The sequence below is a fragment of the Canis aureus genome, chromosome 18, assembly GCF_053574225.1.
Source record: "Canis aureus isolate CA01 chromosome 18, VMU_Caureus_v.1.0, whole genome shotgun sequence".
NCBI lineage: Eukaryota > Metazoa > Chordata > Mammalia > Carnivora > Canidae > Canis > Canis aureus.
The window spans coordinates 17,409,604-17,431,212 of NC_135628.1; the positions used below are offsets into that span (position 1 = coordinate 17,409,604).

Genomic DNA, 21,609 nt, shown 5'->3' on the forward strand with positions numbered 1-21,609 from the left:
AGCCAACACATGGGAAGAGGCTTCCAGGTGCAAGGTTTTAAAGGATTTTGAGCAAAAGCCTAGACCGGGGAGGGCTTTTCAGGACTCTCAAATGCAATCCCCATGGTATGGATGGGGACACTGAGGCACAAAGAGAGGAAGGGAATCATCTGAGGTCCTGCTGCCCTGCTCTGACTGGAAGCCACCCCCCAGTGTGCTGAGCCCATCCTGACAGCCCTAGATTGACCTGTTTCTGGAGGCTCTGGATGGAGAGCTGGCTCAGCTTGGCCTCACCCCTAGCTTGTGCCACCTTTGCCCACAGCTCCAGGAGCTTGGCATGGCAACCAGCACCAGCTGGTTCCAGCACAATGGAAGGCCAGTCAATGATTTACGGAAGCTCCTTTCCTGGAGGTCTTCTCTGGCTGTACCCAGGCACCTGCTGCTGGCTCCCATACAAGCTCCCCAGGGCAGCAGGACAAGGCAGGTGAGGATTAATCAGTGATGGGCCAGAGGAAGACTCACCCTGGGCAGGAAGGTCCTCCCCACCCATCAGAGGGTGAGATGGTTTCCAAACTTAACCTCATCACCTGTGAAAACCAGTCAACAGCTCCAGGAGCCGGGGTTCTCACTCTGTGAGGACCACAGGGAGCAGGGGACTCACCTAAGCTCAGGTGACCCACGTAAGCCCTTCACTCCAGGCCTTGGCCAGGCAGGTGGACACCGGCTGGTGAAATCTCCACGGCTGCTAAAGTCTGTTTCAAATTTAACTCTCTAGGATTTGTCATTTTCCATTTCCAGAACATCTCAAGGGCAGCCTGAGGTGACTTCCTACTTAGGAAGAAGGAGGGAAATGGGCAGGGAGTTGGGAGCCCTCAGAATTTTCTAGAACTAAAGCTTCGGACTCCATGGAGGCATTCCTAGGCTTGGTGTCTCCGGGCCCCACATTCCTGGAGGCAGATGCAGCTGCTCCTCCCAGCCCGGGAGGTCACTGCCAGCAGCGGAAATTCTTGGAGTTCGTCTCGGATGGAAGGTGCCACTGGCTCATCAGTCACGATCCAGGCGCATCAGTGACTCCTAGAACTTCACGAACAGTTGAACAGAGCCATTCTCTCCCTAGAGCCCAGGAATCTTCTTGTGGGGTGTGGAGCAGAGACACCTCTTCAGGTCTGCAGAGAAGCCAACGGGAGAGAGGAGTAAAGTAAGGCAGGAAACAAACGATCCGGGTGTCCAGGGGACCAGGAAATGCCTGCGTGTCCATGTCTTTGCTGGGACCTAGAAATGAAGCTGAATGCCCACAATGCTTCTTCCAGGGTAGCAGGTGTCCGCTTGGCAGCTGGCACACGCCAGGTGGCCAGCTGAGACTGAAGGAGCCGTGTGCCCTGTGACTACAGGAGAGGCCACCTCCAATGCCCGCCTGGGTCAGTGACCTGAGCCAGCGAGACATGAACCCAGCTCCACCCTCACCTCACCTCCCAGTGCCTGGCTTCCCCAGGAATGTCAGCTGAGAAAGAATGATACGTGAAAATAGAAGGGCCAGTATTTTTATCAAATGTATAAATTATTATGCATTACTCACTGCAAAAAAATTCTCACTGACAAAAAAAAAAAAAACCCAAAACACACACACACTACAGTCCCTCCTGTGTAATCTATCCCAGCAAGCAAGCAAGCAGACCTGATTGGGGGAGGGAGAAGAGGGGTGCCTGGCCTCCACCCCACTCCCAGGGACTTGTTTTTCCCAGCAGGCAGTTCGACAGCCACTGCTGGGAATGCAGCAGGTGCCTGTCCTCTCCGCAGGCCTGTGTAAAGTGCCCTCGTATCACTCAAGAACTCATCCATTCCAGAGAAGTTTCCTTGGAGATCAAACAAGTAACAAAAAGTCGTGCGTTGGGCACGTCATCTCACGCGTTGTAGCCTGCACAGTCCAGAAGGCCCGTGCGAGTTCTTCAGGCAACTCAGACCTCACTGACTCCTCCTTCACGGGCTTTGCATCAGCATCCCCCACCCCACGCACACCAAAGTGATAGTCAAAATATGTTAACACCTCGGTTGGCACCTTCAAATTTAGGTTATTAAAATTAAGTTTCTGGGGGATCCCCGGGTGGCTCAGCGGTTTAGCGCCTGCCTTCGGCCCAGGGTGTGATCCTGAGGTCCTGGGGTCGAGTCCCACATCAGGCTACCTGCATGGAGCCTGCTTCTCCCTCTGTCTTTGTCTCTGCCTCTCTCTCTCTCTCTCTCTCTCTCTCTCTCTGTGTGTGTGTCTCATGAATAAATAAATAAAATCTTAAAAAGAATAAAAATAAAATTAAGTTTCTTGGTATTATAGGTTCAATGTGTTTGGGTTTTGTGGCTGAGTTCCTTAAAGACAAGTTACTCCTATTTACATTGCATTATATGAAAAACATAAACTAAGTTTAAAAATAAAGCTTGTGTTAAATGAGTTGCCAGCAACACATTGGCCACTTTTAGAAGGAGCAAGATTGCTCCCAGCCCTGAGAACTTTTGCCTCTTTCTCAATTCTTGGGTTTGCTTTCAGGGTGGGGGAGGGGGAATTGGACTCATATATCGATTTCTCTGAGAATCTCTCTCTCTCCCCTCTTTTCTTCCCTCCATCCCTTTCATTTTTCTCCCCAAATCAATACTTTTCTCCTTTCAAATTATAGGGCCATTCGCTTACTCAGTGGCTTGTAGAAAAATATTTGCAGGTTCCCCCTTGATGAACAGAAGCCAGGCCCAGCCTTTTTGAGCCAATATTCTACATGGGGGCAGGCTGGCTTTCGGCAAACCAAGCATAGCACCAGGTGGTGACACCTCTAAGTAACAACATGACTGTGGGCAGAGGGTGTTCCTCCCTCCATCCCCTATGCTGCAGGGATGGGTCGTGGGCCAGGCTGCAAGAGCTGGCACAGTGCTGGGTACTTAGACAAAGCTGTGCCATGGCTCTCCCGGGACGGAGGATTGCCGCAGAGGTTCTCAGGACAGATCAGAGGAGGACTCCAAATATAGTAGTATTGCAGGAGTGAAGACTCTCTCTCTCTCTCTCTCACTCTCACACACACACACACACACACACACACACACATACTTTCTTAGACCTTGGAGATATATCATATATATATATATATATATATGTATGAATTGCATATTTTCTCTCCCAACGAGTGGTGATATGCAAAATATAAAGCAGCCACGTGTGGCAGTCCACCAGCAGTACCCCAAGACTTCAGGCCTGAATAGGATCTGTGAGGCCCTGTGCGGATGACAGCGTTGACCTTTAAGTGCTGGAGATCAGAGAGGTACCAGGGGGGCTAGGCCCAGGGGAGCCAGGGAGGCCAGCTGTGGGGAGGGGCACTTGAGTCGCTCAGAAGTGCTGAGATGCTACTGACCCACGTGGCTGACGGTCAGCTCTGTCCTCACCTCGTCCCCCCTCAATACGCTGGAAAGAACAGAAAAATGAGCAGAATCCTATATGCAGAGAATGCGATTTCAGTGGAATGAAGGAGAGTCACCTGAGCAGAAGGAGCTCATTAACATTTCTGGGGACACTTCCCCAGGGGCTCTCCAGCACACCGGGGCCCAAGGCGAAGGTGGGAACGATGGGACCCAACTGTCACTTGAGGGCCGGGCATGCGGGCCCCGAAAGCAAAAGCCTCGCCGGCATCGTCTGCATCGTCTGCAGCCTTTCCTACCTCCCGAATTGCCCCTTCTTCAGCACTGAGGGAAGGACAGTGGTCATCACCGCCTGCGGGTCCTCGGGCCCCTAAGAATCACCCCACCCTGGCCCCCAGCTCACAGCAAATTCCATTCATCGTCTTCATTGTATTCTAAACCTAAAGAAAACAAGGCGTCCTGCCCAGCAGCTGGTCCATAAAACATTAATCACTATCCCCCTCCTTGAGAGGCTCCTGACCAGTGAAGGTGTGACCTCCAGGAGTGATGGAAAAATCCCAATGGGTCAGCACATGGCCGGGCCACCTCAAGGACAGGGGCCCCTGGCACCAGTTCCTCCAGTGCTTTTCCAGATCAGCTCCTGGCTTTGGTTCCAAGGATGCTGAGGATCAGCCCGGGAACTCCCAAAGGGAGAGAACCCTCCTTGCAGCTGCCAATTCCCTGAGAGACACCATGGTCTTTGGGGCCAAGTGTCAAATGGCTGCCTCAAGACCTCCACACCCTTTCATCTGGGCCCTCTTTGAGCCCACGTGAGCTCTTGAGATGGATAATGATGCTGGGATCGTGGGCAGTGACAGACCAGGAGCCCCATGGAGGCTTCATGGCACTTATGTCTGAGCAGTTGCTGGTGACCCCAATTCTCCCATAGACTACTCAACACCCCTCCAGGGTCTGGAAAGAAGAATCCCTTCGATCCTGGAGGAAAAGGGGAACTATGAAAAGGAAACTATGGGCGTCCAAGGATCCCAGATTCCTGGATATTCAGAAACCCAGAACGGAGTGACCCAGTGCATGAGGTCATACGTATGTGTGGCATACAGGCAACCTCAGGTTGATCTGGGCATCCTCACGGGCCTCTGGAAGACGTTCCCTCAGAAGGGCTTTGGAAAAGCATGCAATCTGGGCCAGGGATCCTCGGTCTCAGAACCCGTGGGACAATTGTGGAAACACAACGTTTTGCTCCTATGAGTTTCATGAAGGGAGAATGTTCTAGGATCCAATGGCTGCTAGATTACATCCTGCTTCCTCCTGGGCTGACTGTAGAGGGCACCGCCTTCCGGACCCGCAGAGCCACCTCCGAGAGCAGGTCTCTGTTGGACCACGGGGGACAGGAGGGGGGAGTCCCAGCAAGGACCCAGCTGCAACGGTGTGTGATGGGCGCTCCCCACCAAAGCACTTCACGTGTGGAGTCACCTGAATGCTTGGCAGCCAGGGGACAAAGGCTGAGTCATGGAATCTTCCAGGAAATTGACTGTCTCCGTTAAAGTTTGATGAAGAAAATAGACAAGGGCTCTGGTTGCTCCACTAGCCTTGCTCCAGTTCTAGTTTGCTCCCCCACCATCCCATCCCCCTAACTTCTTCTCTGTGCTAGGCTGGACAAAACAGGAGCAGAGTGGGGCTGACCCTGGGAAGCTGGGGTGCCAGAAGCACTGAACCCTGCCGACAGGGAGATGGGAGGAAGTCTGGGGCAGCCTCACCCCGGAGTTGATGCCCCCAGGCCTCAAAGGGCATCTGAGGCTCCTGCATCCTCCATCATCTTCCCTCGGGTGCTGCATGGCCCGTCCCCTTCTCACCCTACTCCGGTGGGAGGGGGCAACCTCGGGGTACGCAGGTTTATCAGACATCCTCCTCCGGATGGATCCTCCTCCAGACGGAGGAGCAGTCAGGCCTCGAGGGCCCCGGGTGGCTAGTGTGGGGCCACCCCGGGGAGCTGCCTGGGGTCAGGCGGGGCCCGTGCGTCTCAAGCAGACACTGAGTCCAGCTGGCCCCGGCATGAGATGCACACCTGGTGCAGGAGGCCTGCCCCCCCAGCCCACCATCCATTCCCCTTCCTGCTCCCTCTCCCTCCGGACACCCTCTGGGCCGAGGAAGACCAACTGCCAGGCTGGCCCAGAGCCGAGCTTCGTGGAGGTCATGACAAAACAGGCCCGCACCGCATAGTAGAAGGAGCCCAGTCCCTGAAGCCAGGCGGAGCGGGTTCAAATCCCACTTCTGCCACCAGCCTGCTGTGTGGCCTTGGGCAAATCATTTCAGCTTCAGGGGCCTCGGTGTCCTCTGTAAATGGGGGCAATCATCTACCTCTACCTTCCAAGGATGTTGCAAAGATCGGAAGGTCTGTATGTGACGACCCGGGGAAGTGTCTCATACAAAGTAAGTGCTCAAGAAACACCGGTTCCCTGATCTCTTCTTTCCGTCCTGCCTCTTGTCACTAGGGTTCTGGAAGTTATAACTAAATAATCCACGAGAAAGGCTCTGTCCTGGATGGCCAGGGGTGGCGAAGGAAGGGCAAGGATTGAGGTGGGGCTGGCCAGGGCCCATAGTGGGGACTGAGATGGCTTCACACCGGGGAGGACGAGGTCAAGAGCAGGAGATAAGCAAAGAAAGGCCGCGCAAGAGAGCCTTGGCTCACTGTCCCGGGCGGGTCTGGGCTGCAGTGGACTAGCCCGTATCCTGTTCCCAGGGTGTAGCTACATCACTTTGCACTCATGCCAGCCTGCCCTCAGCCTGGGAGGTGGAGGGGCACTTTGCACGGGCGGACACAGCAGAGCTGCCTCTCACGGGGACCCGGTGGATCCTGGAGGCGGAGAGCCTATCCGAACAGCACTGACACAGCCTTCGCTGGGGTGACCTAGCCCCTGGCCCTGCCGGGTGCCTCTGCATTCCCAACAGCCGGCCTCCACCAGAGGGAGGCAGGAACCATGTGTCTCCCAGGAGCAGTGATGGGACGCCAGGACCCTCCCAGACACCCCTTCCCTGATCAGCCCACACTTGTGTTGATAGCTGCACCTGTGGCCTGATGAGATTTCTAGATGGTTGGTGGTTCTCAGAGCCTCCCAGATTCTAGGCCTCTGTGGAAGGGACAGGCCCGCTAATGCGAGTAGAGCCTGTTCCCTGTTATGGGGCACTCAGTTTCCCAATGTGGCTGTCCCTGCTTTGAGAAACCAGCCATAAGTGTGCATGCAGTAGGCAGAGAAGTGGGTATCAGGACCCTACGTGCAAGTCTCAGCCTGACAGACTTGTCCCGTGAGTTCGGGTATCCATCTCCCTTTCTGTCAAATGTGGACAACCACACCAGCTAGGCCAACACTGAGGGAGGCCACGAGTGGGAAGGGGTTATATGAGATCAAGAGGGCTGGACAGAGCCTTGTTCAGCCCCCACCAGCCTCCAGACACCATGAGGACAAATGGAAAAGCAGGTGCAGACAGAGTGGTCTTTGCACTTTGCACCCTCGAAGCAGAGGCCAGCCCGCTGTGACCTCTCTTGCCTTCTGCCCTGGGCAGCCACAGACTCCTTCTCCACAGGAGAGTACACACCCTTTCGAGGTGTGGTACCTGCTTCCAGGAGTGGGAGGTGGGCGGGGGGAAGGGAGGTGGCACAAGGTCTCAAGGGGCTAAGTTGCTCTTCCTTGCTTAGCTACCACAGGTCACCCTTCGCAAGCCAGTTAAGCGTCACCTGTGCCCAACATAACCCCACTCAGTTCTGGTGGGTGAACTCCTGCCCAAACTTTGGGTCCCATTACCCAAAACAGATGTGGGTGGGGTCGGAACTGGGAGTGGAGAGACACAGGGACAGACCCCCAAGCAGCCCCTGGTGCTCCCTGGGCCATGCTCTGAGGAGGGCAGAGGGGTTGATGCGGCTGTCACATTTGCATCCTGCTTTCCCTCATGTCTTTCACACTCTTTCACAGAGTCCCTGTTAGGGTCAGGACTCCGTGTTGCTCAAGTGGAGGTCTGAGGTGAGGCTGTGTCCACCCACTGAGACCAGGAATCCTTGGGGCAAAGGGGGGGTCCCTAGAATGGCACCAATCTCCCCTCCAACCCAGAGATCCTTTGTAGGAACGCGGTACCCAAAGAGGAAAAATTACAGGAGGCCTAGATGACATTATAAGTCATTTTCCTTTATTTTCTTAACATATAATGAAATTCCGATTCCAAAGAGACATATATGCAGAGAGACAGATGCAAGGTCTGGCACGCAGCAGCCAGAACCAGGCAGGAAGCGGGTCTGCCCCCCTCTCCCCTCCAGCACAAGCCTCGCCCCTCCTGGCTCCTGACCACCACGCAGGCAGAAACCGAGCAGCTGGGAATAAGAGGGGTCAGTCTCGTGGTCCAGGGAGTAGCCAGAGACATGGCCTTGGTTGCTAGGCCTGGCCAAGTCGTTACCTCACTGTGGGACATTGGACCTCAGTTTCCTTATCTGTTAAATGAGCTAGAAGTCCCTGCTAGGGAATGGAGAAGAGAGTGTGTCGATGTCATGACGGGTCGGTGACCATTAAGTGTTACCTGGTTGTCCTGCTGCTTCCAGATAATCTGCAGATGGAGTTACTTGGGTTTTGTCACCATCATGGCGACGGGCATGCTGGGGGACCTGCTCTGGCCCTGATGGGATTGAATAGACCGTCTAGACAGCTGCCCCCAAAGCAGACTCTGTCCTCTGAGGGGTCCGTGGGCTGTATTGGTAGCTACTTCATCAGGCCAAGGCTGAATGTCCCATCCAGGCAAACGAGAAGGGAAGGCTGTGGCCTGGGGTCACACGGGGAGCCTGGGCAGGTCACCCCCCTGCCCCACATGCCTCCAGCCAGGAGTTCAGCAATAAGGGGGGAAACTGCTCCTCCTCGCCTCTCAGCATCAGCTGGGGGCTTAGAAACCACGTCCCCCCGCTAAGGGTCCAGCAAGGGACATTTGCCTCTGTGGGCTGATCTGCATCGTGGTCATCTGTCCTTGGGCTTGGGGCTTCAGATAACCAACACACACTTGCGTGAGCATGACCGAGGTCTACACTGGCAGGAGGAAGTAGAGAATGAAATGATGATCAAGATGATGCAATGATAGGTGGGAAAGGCCAACTAAAACCCCGTGAAGGAACATGGGTGCTCCTCCTTCGGGCTCCCTCTGGATTATTCTGCGAGAGCCAACCCTGTCCCTGCGGCATAGGGGTCAGCCTTGCTTTCCTGGCAACAGGGGCCTCTCATGGCCTGGACCGTCTGTTGATCTCTGCTTTGAAACATGTATGCATATGGCCGTGTGTTCACACAGATGTAAACCAAGGCTCTGCACTTGGGAAAGAACCAGGGCAAGTGGAAGAAGAGGTGCTGGTCCGTACTACATCTTCTAGAACGCATGGAGTATCTACGCTTACAGAATAGAGAGGCCTCGGGCCCGTAGAGCTCTCCTGTCCCTGCCACTCTACAGATGGGGTCACTGGGGCCCCCGAGATAACGGATGATCCCAAGGTCAGGGAGCAAGTCTGGGCGTGGAGCTGGGGCTGGAGGCCAGCCTGCAAGAATGAAGCCCATCTGCCCCTTGCCCCCTACCACTGCACCTCCCGGGGGCTCTTCCCCTCTAAGCACCCTTGGGGGCAGAGTGCGTGTTCGAGAAGAAGGAGGGCCGCGGCCAGAGGCACAAAGCAGTAACAGTGGGGCCCGAGACACCTGGAGCAGGTGAGCTGTTGAGCAACTCTGGGATGAGAAGGACTTTCTGGCACACCTTCCGTCACACTCTGAGGGGACAGCTTAGCAGGGTGGGTCCCTCTCTTTCACTTCCTCTGTGACTTCAAGGGAGTGAGTGATTGGTAAATGTCGGTTCCCAGGAAGCCCAGAGGCCAGGAAACAGAGAAAGAGAAAGAAAGTGATAGAAACAGCCCCAAACCAGGCTTGACCACGCAGTTCCGGAGGGAACTGGTTGGGAAGTGACGTTGGCCAGCTTGTCAGAGTGTCTAGGACGTGATTGCACCCCTCCCGCCCTCCGCCCGCCCCTGCCCACCCCCGCGTGGGTGCCCGGGCCAGGGCCTCTCTACTTGGGCTTCATCTCCACCCGGGAGTTGATGTCGTCGCCGTCCAGCTCATACTCCTCCACCTGGCCGCTGGTCCACACCTTCACGCGGTCCGTGAGGTCGCTGCTGCGGGGGGCCAGGATGAAGTCGTAGATGAGCACCGCCAGGGCTCCCCCGATGAACGGCCCGACCCAGAAAATCTAGGAACAGAGCAGGCCTGCTCAGAGGGCATCCACGGAAGGCCTCCTCTCCTGGGACACCCGCCCTGACGACCGGCGTCCCCCACGCCCCACCTTGTAGCACGGGCTCCCTCCCGCCCACACCTGGGGTTAGGGCAGGCAGTGCCGAACCCCAGTGTCCTGATGCCAGTGACCCCAGAGCTGGCCCAAGCCAGGGCTCTGGTAGTGGGCCGCTCCTCGCCTCTGTGTGCCCCAGCCCAGGGGGCCTGGTGTGACTAGACCAGCCCCTCCTTGAGGGTGGCCCCTGCCCCAACCTCCTCAACTTCAGAAGGGCCACAGGAGTGTCTGGTTCGATAGAGTGTGGCCTGAAATAGAAACCTCGGCGGTTAAGGACTCTACATCCATCGAGCGCTGACTCTGCGCTAAGCTCAACCTACAGGTGGTGAGGCCGTTCGTCCCAGAGGCCACCCCGGGAGGGAGGGAGGCACCACGACACCCCACTTTGCCGCTCAGGGAATGCAGGCACCAGGAGGGCCAGCAGCCTGTCCATGTCACACCGAGTGGGAAAGCGGCAGAGCCACGGTCCAGCCTCGCTCTCATGGCCACGCTGCTGGGATGTGGGCAGGCGACCTCCTGGCCTGAGGTGTGACCCCCCACCATCCCCATGTCAGGCCTTGCTGTCCCCATTTCCAGGCCTTGTCTGTCTCCCAGAACCTCTGTGATGGGAGAAGACACCGCAGGGTGGAGTTGGAACTGCCATTCAGCACCAAACCTTCCCACCACGTCCAGGGGACATCCCTGCGCCCCCTTACCCAGTGGTCCTTGAAGTTATGTGTGATCACCGAGGAGCCGAAGGACCGGGCAGGGTTGATACCGCAGCCTGTGTAGTCGATCTGCAAGGGCAAGGGCAGGAGGCCAGAGGAGCCAGAGAAGCAGAGACAGGAAGAGGAGACACAGTGACACACAGAGAGCAGACAAGGAGGTGACAATCAGACCCCGAAAGAGGGGGGCACACTGACCCAGAAAGATGGTCAGGAGGTCCCTGTGCTGCCCTCTCAGAGCAGGACCCTGTCCCCTGCACCCCCTGCCCATGACAGGGTGCCTGGCCCTGTTCTCCCCATCTCCACCCAGGAAGACCCCACACTCACCGCCAGCAGGTGTCCCAAGGCCACAGAGAGGCCGATGGCCAGGGGGCCCGAGCCCCCGAGGTCACGCCGCCTCCTGTCCGTGGTGGCCAGCACGCACAGCACCAGCTGCAGGGTGCCAATGATCTCGATGCCCAAGCCCTGACCGGAGTTCACACCAGGGGCCAGCTGTAGGGAAGGGAGACAGCAAGGTTCCGTGAGCAGGTGAGGTGGGGACCGTGTCCCAGGCCCCCCAGGCCCAGGCACCTCAGTGCCCTCAGAGCCCATCACAACAGCCCCCCAGTGGGCCCAGAGTGGGCCAGGCCCACCTAAGCACACGCTGCTGGCAGCCAACACCAGGCTCTGGCCCTTTCCACACCTTTGAGGAGGTGCCAGCTCAGCTCCGGTACCTGCCTGCACCTGCAGCTCTGCCCAGAGGCGAGGGGAGCCTGGGATGAGGCCGGGCATCTGCGTCCGGCTCCAGCCGGCCCGAGGGCCTTGGGGTAGCAGAGTGCCCCAGGCAAGGGGCGAGCGCCACGCGTGGGAGGACACGGGCAGGGATGCTCATGGGAGCGGAGCACATGGTGCGAGGGTCCACCTGGACACATTGCTTCACACCCCAAAAGTCCAGAACATTCTCCCCCATTCCCTGCTCATCTGAAATCCCCTCGCCTCTCTCCTTGGGCCTCTCTCCCCTGCTCTCCGGCCCTCTGCCTCTCACCCCACGTCCCCTGGTTCTGCGTCTCTCCCATTTCTTCTCTGTCGTCCCCGTCTCCCCCTCCCTCTCCCTCCTGGACCAGCCCCCTCCTTCTCCCTGGCCACATCGGCCCCGCCACTACCGTCTGGCTGCCACTTGCTCTTGGGCCACTTTTAGAAACATGACTCATGGAAAAAGAAGGGAATGGGAGCTGCCGTGAGGTCACCCGAGCCCTCCTCCCCCTGCAGCTGCGCCAGGGAGACCCCTCGCCAGGGAGCCCCCTCACCCTCCGCTTTGGGGGGTCTCAGGGGCCAGGTGCACCCGCACAGGGGAGCTGCTCCACATGGGCAGAAACCCACTGGCAGAGATGCCCGGATGCAGCCACATAGGCCACCTTGCCCAGGCAGAGCTGCTGTGTCCCAAGGAGCCTGAGCTTGAAGTCTCATCCCGGGGGCAAAGGGGGAAGGAGGGGTCCTCCAAAGCCAGAGGGCATTTTATAAAACCCTAGGTGGGGGGCCTTCCTCCGTCCCATTCCCCCACCCCCGAGCTTTCTCAGCCCCACCCTTGAGGCCATCTTATAAGAACAATTCTCTTCCCGCTTTTGTCTGCAGTCCTGGGCCACAGGGAAAGTGACTCACATCCCCTCCCCTGTGAGGCAGCCCTAGCTCTAGGCCTTTCCTGGCGGACCCCAGAGCTGTGACCCCCCAGCCGGGCCAGCCCTCTGGGCAATGCCCAGTTCTCTTCCCATCCCAAGGTTGGGTGATAGGGGCAGAAGCCCTGTGTTCAGGTCCTGACTCTCCGACTTGCTGATGCCAGGGCATGGCCTTTCTGATCCTCAGTTTCCCCCATCTGTAAAATAGCTTTTTCCTCCACCCACTTTCCAGAATGGCTGGAGTTTCAAAGGCAGTGGGGGTGGGGAGGGTCTTGGGGTGTTTGGGAAGGGCTGCAGAGGTGGGAGGGACCAGGACAGTTGTGGCTTTGTTCTGATTCGTTCTCACCTTATTCCCAGGATGGGGGGGGAGGGGGACAAGCGGAAGGGGAAGGACCCTGCATAGGGTTGTGGAGACCCGAGTGAGGCCTGCCTGGAGCCAGGACGGGCTGTGGAGGAGAGGCCGGTGAGACAGGGCCGACTCGTACAGATGCCAGTCACGCTCACACCTGCCGCACACTCCTCTTCTTGCTCCCTCTCCTCTGCTCCCCAGGCTCAGCCTCATTGCTCGTGGGTGGGAGTCCTGAAACCAGGCCTGGTTCTACGTGGCTCCTACCGCCTATCCTCCCCCATCTCCACCGTCTCACAGACGTGGCCTGGGCAAGCTCATCTCCTCCCTCAGTTCTTAACCAGGTCTGAGTACCCCAGCCCCTGCTTTGCCCAAAGGCACAGGTTTTCATGCAAAGTGAGCAGAACAAGGGGGCCAATGCCATGGCCAGCACTCTGAGTCCACAGGAAGAGGAGAGGGTTCCACCTTCCCCGGGGAACCCTGGGTTATAACCCCTTCCTGACCACCCAGAGCCTTTAGCTCAGAACCACATGGGGTTGGCGAACTTCCTCTCCTAAAACCCCTCACCACCACCACCACCACTAGGAAGCATCCCCGATTGCTTCAGCGTCTACTGACCGCTTCTCTTTTGACCACCAATGCACTTGTGTGACTTACATCTGGCCAGACTTGATAATTCAGAACTGAGAGGGATAGTTAGGGGTCTGTTGAAACTTGACGTCCAGGAAAAAGCAGGTAAAAATTCAAAACATGTTACTGTGCATAATCCGTTAAATTTGAAGCAATTGCTTAAATAGGGCTAATCTCAGTTGTGGCCACTTAATACTAAAATATATATGTATATGTTTGCACATCCAGGGTTTGCACATCCAGGTCTTATAGGTCACTACTTAAGCCCCCTTCAAAAACAAAACAAAACAAAACAAAACAATCAGTTTTATGAATACAAGTGTGAACCACAGAATAGTCCCCACATGGAACCTGAAGCATCAGAAAGAAGCAAGTCCTCCATTTTCACATCCTACCCAAGTAAGCTCACGCCCAAGGCCCAGTTCAAACCCCACCAACTCCAAGAAGCTTCCTCCGGCCCCTGGCTGGAACTTTCTGCGGCTATGTCATCACACTGTCACTGACTGCCTGCAACTCTTGCAGGGAAGTAAGCCTCCTGCCTTTTCTGTGGGTACCTCGGACCCCCGGCCTGGCAGCTTGGCGAGGACAGACCTTCCTGTCTCACTGCCTAGACCTCAGAGGGGATACTAGCTGGGTAGTGACCAAAGTAGTAGATAATGCTAATTTTCTAGAACTTCCACCCTGTTTAGAGGCAGCCTGTTTAGAGGAAGCTTTCTGGGTTCAGGGCTGGTTTACTTGCTTTTTGGCTGGGAGGCCACAGGCCGTCATTAGTTTTTGTGGGTCTTATGGGGCAGCCCATGCAAGCCTCTGTGAGATAATGGATGAGGAGGCTGAGTCCCCAGGAGGAATTAAGAAAGCCAGGATCTGGGGATCCCTGGGTGGCTCAGCAGTTTAGCACCTGCTTTCGGCCCAGGGCGTGATCCTGGAGTCCCAGGATGGAGTCCCGCATCAGGGTCCCTGCCTGGAGCCTGCTTCTCCCTCTGCCTGTGTATCTGCCTCTCTCTCTCTCTCTCTCTCTCTCTCTCTCTCTCTCTCTCTCTCCCCCCCCCCCTCTGGGTTTCTCATGAATAAATAAATATTAAAAAAAAAAAAAAAGAAAGAAAGAAAAGCAAGCCAGGATCCTTGTCCCAGCCAAAGATCCTGACTATCTACAGGTCCAGCCAAGGGACCTGGCTGTTCCTAGCTGGGACTGAGGAGCGAGTGGAAGATGACCCTATAGCTGCCAGTGTGACCCAGGCTCCAGCACGGCGGGGGCAGGGGCTGTGTACATGGCAGGGCCGACCTCTCTAGACAGTACGCCTCGACCCATCCCTGCTGCCCATGGGCAGAATGACCAAGGTAGCTCCCTAGGCTCAGGGCCCCCACTCAGAACCTGGGCACCCTGGTGTCCCACCCTTGGGGAACAGCAGGTTCCAGAACCAAGCCTGGCTGCACTCTGAGCATCCAGTTTTGAAGAACAGGGGAAGGGAGACATTGAAGCCTGCCCTGCTCGCCCACTGCCTCCAGGACTCAGCACTCACAGCGAAGAGGACCTTAGTGGGTCCCTCGTGTCACCCCTTCCTAGGTGTTCCTGTGTGCAGGTACCTCTGGGTAGCCGTGCCCTTGCCTGCCTCTGTGGATCTTTGTAGATTGGTATCTGCAGGATCTGGGGCTGATCCTATGGGTCCAGGTGGGATGCTCTCCTTTTCTTTTTCATTAGACATTAAGAGGCTTATTGCATCATAATTGAACGAAAAGTCTACCAAAGAGCTGCATGAATTCTAAACCTATAAGCACCAAACAAGACAGCCTCCCCCAAATGACAAAAATTGACAGTTTTAAGGCGAATCTGATCAATCCTCCACCAGCGTGAAAGAGTTTACCGACCCCTCTCTTAGAAACAGATAGACTAAAGCAGTCAGACAATATAAAGAGCGCCAACAGGGAGGATTTGAGCCACCTGATTACCAAGCTTGATGTAAGGAAAATAAGTAAAGCCCTACACCCCAAATTCGAGAATATCTGCTCTCTCTCTCAGCCCATGTGGACACCCAGACAAGCTAGTCGTGTATGGGCCCTAGTGGCCCACCTGTCTCTGAGAATCCTGATCACACAGGTGTCGTCTCTGTGTGTCAGGGTTGGAAGGGGGTGTCTCTGTGTGGAATGTGGCCCTGCCTGACCATGTTGCGTGTCTGGTGGCACTTCTGGGTGTGCCATCCTGTCCCTTGGCATCGCACAGCTACACACAGGTGCCACCACTGCCTGCGGAGAGGGGCAGGGGAGGGAAGGGAAGGACGTCCCCTTGAGGGACAGCCAGCCAGCTGCAGGTCTCAAAGGGCCCTCATTGGCTCCCAGAAGCTACTTCATCTTCCTGGCAAGGAACAATACACAAAGCAATGGCTTCTCCTTCCCTCCCTCCTTCTTTTCCTTGCTCCAGGGCAGACCCCATCTTCCTGCCAGGGAAAGGAAGAGGCTCCACTGAGGAGCACCTACCGCCACCCTCCTAGGACCGCAGGGCCTGAGTGGCTCTACGGGGACCTGTGTGTGCGCCCAGGTGCTGTGCGTGCGTGCGTGTATGTTTGTGTGTGTGTGTGTGTGTGTGTGTGTGTGTGTGAGAGAGAGAGAGAGAGAGAGAGAGAGAGAGAGAGAGAGAGCCTGTGCAGAAGCTAGGGCCGGGCGGCAGGCTGGGGGCATGGACCTGCCCTGCCCTGATCTGCTATGCAACCGCACAATCTCAGTGCCCCGGTGGCCTCTGTGTCCTTATCAGTAAAATGGAAGCGTTGGCCCGCACGGTAACCCGGGATGCCCCCCAGTCCCCAGGACCTGCTGTCGCCCTCCCAGCCAGGGTCCCCGCAGAGCCATCTGAACCGGGCTCTCAGTGTGGCCCACAGCCTGTCACAGGTCCTCCCTCCCAGAGCGGCCAGCGGTGGACAGGTCACCTGTGCACGCCCCCGGGACAGGGAGCCTGTGGGCCCTCTGTGGCCCCTCCCCAGATACAAACTGCTCCATGCACCGAGCAGACATCTGTTCCTCTCTAGTTGCCCAAGGGGTGGGATTTCAGGCCCTGAGAGGAGTTGCTCATGGGAATGGGGCATTTTCTAGTCTTTTTGGCCATCTTTTGAGTTGGGGGTTTTAACTCCACAGAACTGCAGCTCCTTGGTTATATGAAGACAGTCCCTTGCTTATCCCCCTAAGCACCAGTGTGGGGCAAGGAGCGTCCCCCAACACCATTCCGGGGAGGAGCCCTGGCTGGTGGGGGACAATGGCCATGACATTTTCCTCCCCACACCTGCAAGCGTGTTGACTCAGACCTGGCCATTCAGGAGACCCCAGACCCACTGGTGCTTCCAGAGGGCAGGGACCACGGCCCCCAGGGAGGCACCGCCAGCAAAAACAGGGGGCTCTTCGGGAAAGCTTCCCTGAGCCAGTGCCCACAGTGTGGGCATGAGGCAAGTTTGACCCGCCTGGGGGAAGCCCTGGTGGCTAATGCTGAAGGAACCCCCACTGGGTGGGGCCCCAGAGAAAGTGGGGAGCACTCGGGCTGAGCTCAGGTTGGGTGGGGGTGCTCCATGGAGTCGTCCGCACTGAGCAGTGTGAGCAGGAGGCTGTGCCCTGGGGGCCGGGGCGGGGAGGCGAGTCCCCGCAGACTGAGCGCTCCAGCGGGGCACGTCCCCTCGCAGGGCATTGCGCTTTCAGAGCAGGGGCTGCCAGAGTGAGCCCTGGTTAGGGCCGAGCTCTGGGGTGGGCCGCATAGGGCTGGCGAGGCTGCTCCAAGGGCCCTCACAGGGGAAACTGCCTCAGAATTTTCCGTGGTGAGGGAAGTCTCCACCACAAAGCTCCTGCCTCTCTATGCCCTCCCCCTCATCTGGTTCTGGCTGGAAACAGTAATTATAGGTCCCGGCTATGGCACCACCACCCAGCCCCCAGCCCCCTCTCCGGGCACGTCCATCTGAAAACTGGCTTTCCTTTCCCTAAGCCACCCCAGCCCTGGAGGAGGCTGCAGAGGTCGGGGGGCGGGGGGCCCTCAACCCTGGAAGAACTCGGGGCCCATGTAGGCGACAGGGGCCAACAGGGAAGGGACGACCCGCCCACCCTGTGGTTGGGGAAACCGAGCCTCAGGAAACTGAGGAAGGGGAGAGTTTAGGGCTGAGGTCAGGCCCCGATGTAGCAGAGAGAAGCGGTCCCCAGGCTCAGGCCCAGAATCAGCAGGGCTGAGAGAAGACCCCGAAGAGAGAAGGCCTGAGCCCGCAACACCCCCCTGCCGGGGTGGTGCTGAAATCACCGGCTGGGGGACCGCCAGGCATCCAGTCCCCTCTAGGACACAGGGAGACCATGGCCCGAACCCCAGCCCTCCACTCTCCAGAGCCGCAGCCTCCCACGGGTTCCCCCACCCATCGGCCACCCTGACCTCCCATTGCCACCTTGCCTGTGCTCACACCCTTTCTCCGCCTGGAAGCCCCTTTCCTGGGCCATTCAGGCTCCCGTGGCACCTCCTCCCTGAAGCCTTCCTGGCCCTCCCCATTGCTCAAAAGCAGACGTTCTCTTCCGCCCTGACACCTCTTATCACAACTGCCTCCTGCCCCATATCGCGGGCAGCTGTGCGTGGGGCTTATCTTCCCCGCCAGGGGCCTTGGTCGGTCCAGGGGTAGGGAGCTGGTTGGTTGACTCAGCCCCTGGGGGGCCCCCAGCGGCCCCAGTCTGGTTAACAGGGAGCATGGGTGAGGGAGTCAGGAGAAGAATAAGAAGAGCTGGCTATGAGCGTCTTTCGTTTCCCAGCGCCCAGCCACGCCCTGCGGTCCCTGTTTCACACATGGACTGGGCCACACAGGCTAGGCTGCTGGCATGAAGCGCGTCAGCCTCTGGCTAGGGCAGGGTCAGACGGGGCCACCGACCCCTGCCTCCGACACTCTTCACTTTGGGTCAAAATCGAGGTTTGGAAAAAAAAAAAAAAAAAAAATCGAGGTTTGGCTCTTAGAACCACCCGGGATCCTCCAGGCTGGACAGAGGCCCGTGATCTCTCCAGGGCGTATCCTAAGCCCTGACTCAGTGAGAAGAAAGTTGTCCCCACCATGCCCCCGGGGGACACCCCCTGACTCACCCCAACCGCTTCCTGCCTCCTCTTTCCCTATTTTTCTGAGGAATCTCCATGCCAACAAAGGTCTCCACCTAGATTTGGGCCAGGGTGGGGCCCAGGGCCCAAGGGGCTGTGGGAGCCTCCCTCTGAGCCTGGGGGAAAAAGTGTGTCACTTGCTGCAGAGACCGGTCTCTGCCTCTCTTGAGGCATCGGGGCCACCTGCCAGGAACTTCAGATGCCTTCACATCGCAGGTCCAGTGTCTGACAGGAGCCCTGGGAGAGATGCTTTCTGTTTCTAGGCCCAGACTTTGGAACCCCAAACCTCCCTGGTGTAGACAGGACAGTGCCTGCACCCCACCACAACACTCAGGAATCTTATGGTCAGCGAGGCCCCCCGTGGGCTCCTCTTAGCCAGACCCTCCTGGGAAGGGTGATAAACACAAGTCCCCAGAGTGAGCTTGCTGGTGGTTTAGGCGGGGCCAGGAAATATCTATAAAGACCTAGGTTCCTTCTTGGAGTCTCAGGATCCTCAGCTCCAGGAAAACACAACAGGTTAGCAGCAGACAGGACGTGAGCCCGGCGTGCTTGTCCCCGGCAGGAGCCTGTCCCTTTATCTCCCCCAGCTGCCAACGGCCCAGCCAGGCATCTGGGCGACTCTGCAAAACGGAGGCCGGGGCAGGGAAGGGACACTGGAGCAGGCTGCGGCCAGACGAAGATGCCACGGTAGGCGGCCACCCTCCAGGCACCTACCCGTGATGCCCGAGTCAGAACGCGACGTCTGCCCACAGATGCCTGTCCTGCCTGTCCCTGGAGAAGGAGGGTCAAGACAGGGCAGGGGCCTGCGGACATTCAACCCCTCCCCAACGGGCACCTTTACGCACCGCCAGCCCTGCCCACCGAGCCGGCCGCGGCTGAACCTGACCCCACCCGGGGGGCACTCCCCGGGGTCACCTGGCCCTGCCCTCTGGAGAGCCTGCCGGAGCTCTCGTCCCTTCCACCCACCTCGGCCACCACGTTCTTCGACTAAAGTCTAAACTCCAGCCCGCGGGCTAATCTTCAATCTTGGGCCGAGCAGCGGTTGGCTCCGCGAGGGGGCCGGGTAAGGTGTCACTGTGACACAAGAAGTGCTAATCCCCCCCACCCCGAGCCAAGGCCTCGCCAGCTGCCCTCTGCACCAGGCCTTACCAAGCCTCCCCGCAGCTGCAGCGCCAGGATCTGAACTTTGGCTGGGAAGCGGGACAACAATCGCTGTAATCCCGGGCCGCCGTCTCTGGGGCCCTGGGCTGGCTCCCTCCCGGTCCCTGCCCCCGCCTGCCCTGCCCAGGCCCCGAGCCTCGAGCCCCGATTCTGCAGATCTGGTTCCTCCCGTGTGCTCGTGCGCCGCTCCCCTGTCCCGGGAAGGCACCCTCCGAGCCTTCCTCAGCCTCTCTCAGGCCAAGCCTCCCCCCGCCGCGGTGGACCCGGGCTGGGTCTGAGTTTGCACTTGGCCGAGGGTCTGGAAAAGCCCAGGTCTGCGACAGCAGGCAACTGCCGCCAACGGCCAATTAGCTGTGCTAAGCGGCCCGGGAGGAATTCTTTGCAGCAGCCTGCCACCCACTCACCAACATCTGCTCACCATTAGTGCCCCCGGCCCGGACCCCATCGGGGCCAGGGGCAATGGGCATGCACAGGTACACACTCACCGCCCCCCGCCCCCGCCGCCCACTCACACGGCTGCACTAACACTAGCAGACCCACGGGAGCGCACAGCTTACACAAGCCCGGAGACCCATGCCAGCATCCACGTGCACACACCGTTCACACACACAAACACACGTGCCACACCTCACGGTGCCCGGCGACAGAGAGTGGAGCCCAGACGGGAGGCGAGATGTCCCCACCCTGGCCACCACCCCTACTGTAATCCAGGAAAACCACCTGCAAACCAGCCAGAATGTTTTCACCTGCCCCCACCGCACCCCCGCTGCCCCGCAGCTTCGTCTAACTCTCGGGGACCAAGGAGCAGGAGGGGCTTTTTCCCTGAAGGCAGTTTGTTTGGGGACCTGTGTGAATATGGGGCGGGCTGAGGGTCCGTGTGGCCACCCATGGGTCCTGCTCATGCAGCTGCTGACCCGCGCCAATGTGCCAGGCACCCAGCTTCGGGGGGCTGGGGACAGCGGGCAGCGTGTCCCCAGGGTCCAGGCTGTAGGAAGAGGGAGCTGGCTGCCCCGGCCGGGCAGAGCGGAGACCTAGAAGCTACAGCCGAGGGGTGAGGAGCTGCTGCCCCCACAATTGGTAGCTGCCTCCAGAGCTGATTCCCCACGATAGACGCCTGCAGGGGACACTGGCCAGACTATTATTCTCTGGGTCTCGGCTTCCCATGGTGCCTGGTAGGAAACGGGCTCTGGGCTGCAGGTGTAGCTGAGTTCCAGCCCCAAGTCCTCATGACCTCCAGCCAGCTCGTGCCCTCTCTGCTCCTCGGTGTCCCCATCTGCACAATGGGTGAGGATGAGACCTATGCTGCGTGTGCTCTGCTCCAGAGCCCAGCACCTGGGGCCACCCCACGTACCTCGTTTCGGCCGAGGGAGTTGTCCGGAAGGGAGGAGGTGATGCCCGAGAGGATGGCGGTGGCCACGATGGCCCCCACGCACTGGGCGATGATGTACATGACAGCCCTGAGGATGCTGATCTGGCAACTGAGCAGCAGCCCCAGCGTGACAGCTGGGTTGAGGTGGGCGCCACTAATGTGGCCCACGCTCTGGGCCAGGGTGGCAATGCTCAGCCCGAAGGCCAGTGACACCTTCACGTTATCCTGGGCCGCACCTGCTGTCTGGTTGTTCCTCACCGGGTAGTTGAAGCCCAGGGCAGAACCGATGCTGATGAAGACGAAGAGGATCATGGCCAGGAACTCGGCCACCACCGCCCTCCAGAAGAGCTTCTTCTTGAACTCGCTGGCCATGCTGGCAGGGGGCTTGGCTTGAGACCGCTGCCTGGTGCTCGACTCCCTCCGAGAGCTGAGCCACAGCCCGGGCTGGGCCTATTTATAGGGCCCGGGGGGAGGAGAGGAGGGGGGGGAGCACAAAGGGAGGAAGGCCTCTCCTTGCTCCTGGCCCGCCCCGCACTGCACGGGCCTCCTCTCAGCGATGGATGCAGACACAGCTCTGCTGTCGGCCTGCCAACTTTTTTCCCTCCCTCCTCTCCCCCCTCCCTCCCTCTCTCCCTCCGCCCTCAGCCCTGCCCAGCCCGAGGAGGCAGGCGGGAGGCAGCCACTGCTCTAATAGGCTTTGGGAAATTCCTCCAAGTTGGCCCCACTCAGGGGGCCAGAGAAATCCAGGTGTCCCCGCCCTATGTGCGGAGCTCAGGGGTGTCCATGGGCAGAGCCAGAAGCTCTGGATGGTGCAGGGTGGGTGGGTTGGACTCCGCAGGTGGACTTTGCCTTCCCGAGAAGTGGGGCACCATGATCCTGCTCGCCCGGCATCCCATCCCATCCCGGAGTGGCGTTATTCTGGACAGCACGGGTCCAGGGGT

General features: G+C 58.4%; 1 protein-coding gene across 1 annotated transcript; it reads right to left on the reverse strand.

The window, feature by feature from the left end:
• Positions 1 to 7,526: 7,526 nt before the first annotated feature.
• Positions 7,527 to 21,239, reverse strand: AQP1 (aquaporin 1 (Colton blood group)). Its single transcript, XM_077856318.1, has 4 exons — positions 20,651 to 21,239; positions 10,749 to 10,913; positions 10,413 to 10,493; positions 7,527 to 9,621 (listed from the first exon to the last, which is right to left on the reverse strand). The coding sequence occupies exons 1-4, from the start codon at positions 21,038 to 21,040 to the stop codon at positions 9,442 to 9,444; spliced, it is 816 nt and encodes a 271-aa protein (XP_077712444.1). The 5' UTR covers positions 21,041 to 21,239; the 3' UTR covers positions 7,527 to 9,441.
• Between the last annotated feature and the right edge of the window lie 370 nt (positions 21,240 to 21,609).

Excerpts from the sequence above, each read along its gene's own strand:
- AQP1 (XM_077856318.1), bottom strand. The coding sequence starts at position 21,040 with ATGGCCAGCGAGTTCAAGAAGAAGCTCTTCTGGAGGGCGGTGGTGGCC. Across the intron at positions 10,914-20,650 it reads ACTCCCTCGGCCGAAACGAG|CTGGCCCCTGGTGTGAACTC; the intron begins GTACGTGGGGTG and ends CCTTCCCTACAG. Across the intron at positions 9,622-10,412 it reads ATAACTTCAAGGACCACTGG|ATTTTCTGGGTCGGGCCGTT; the intron begins GTAAGGGGGCGC and ends CTCTGTTCCTAG.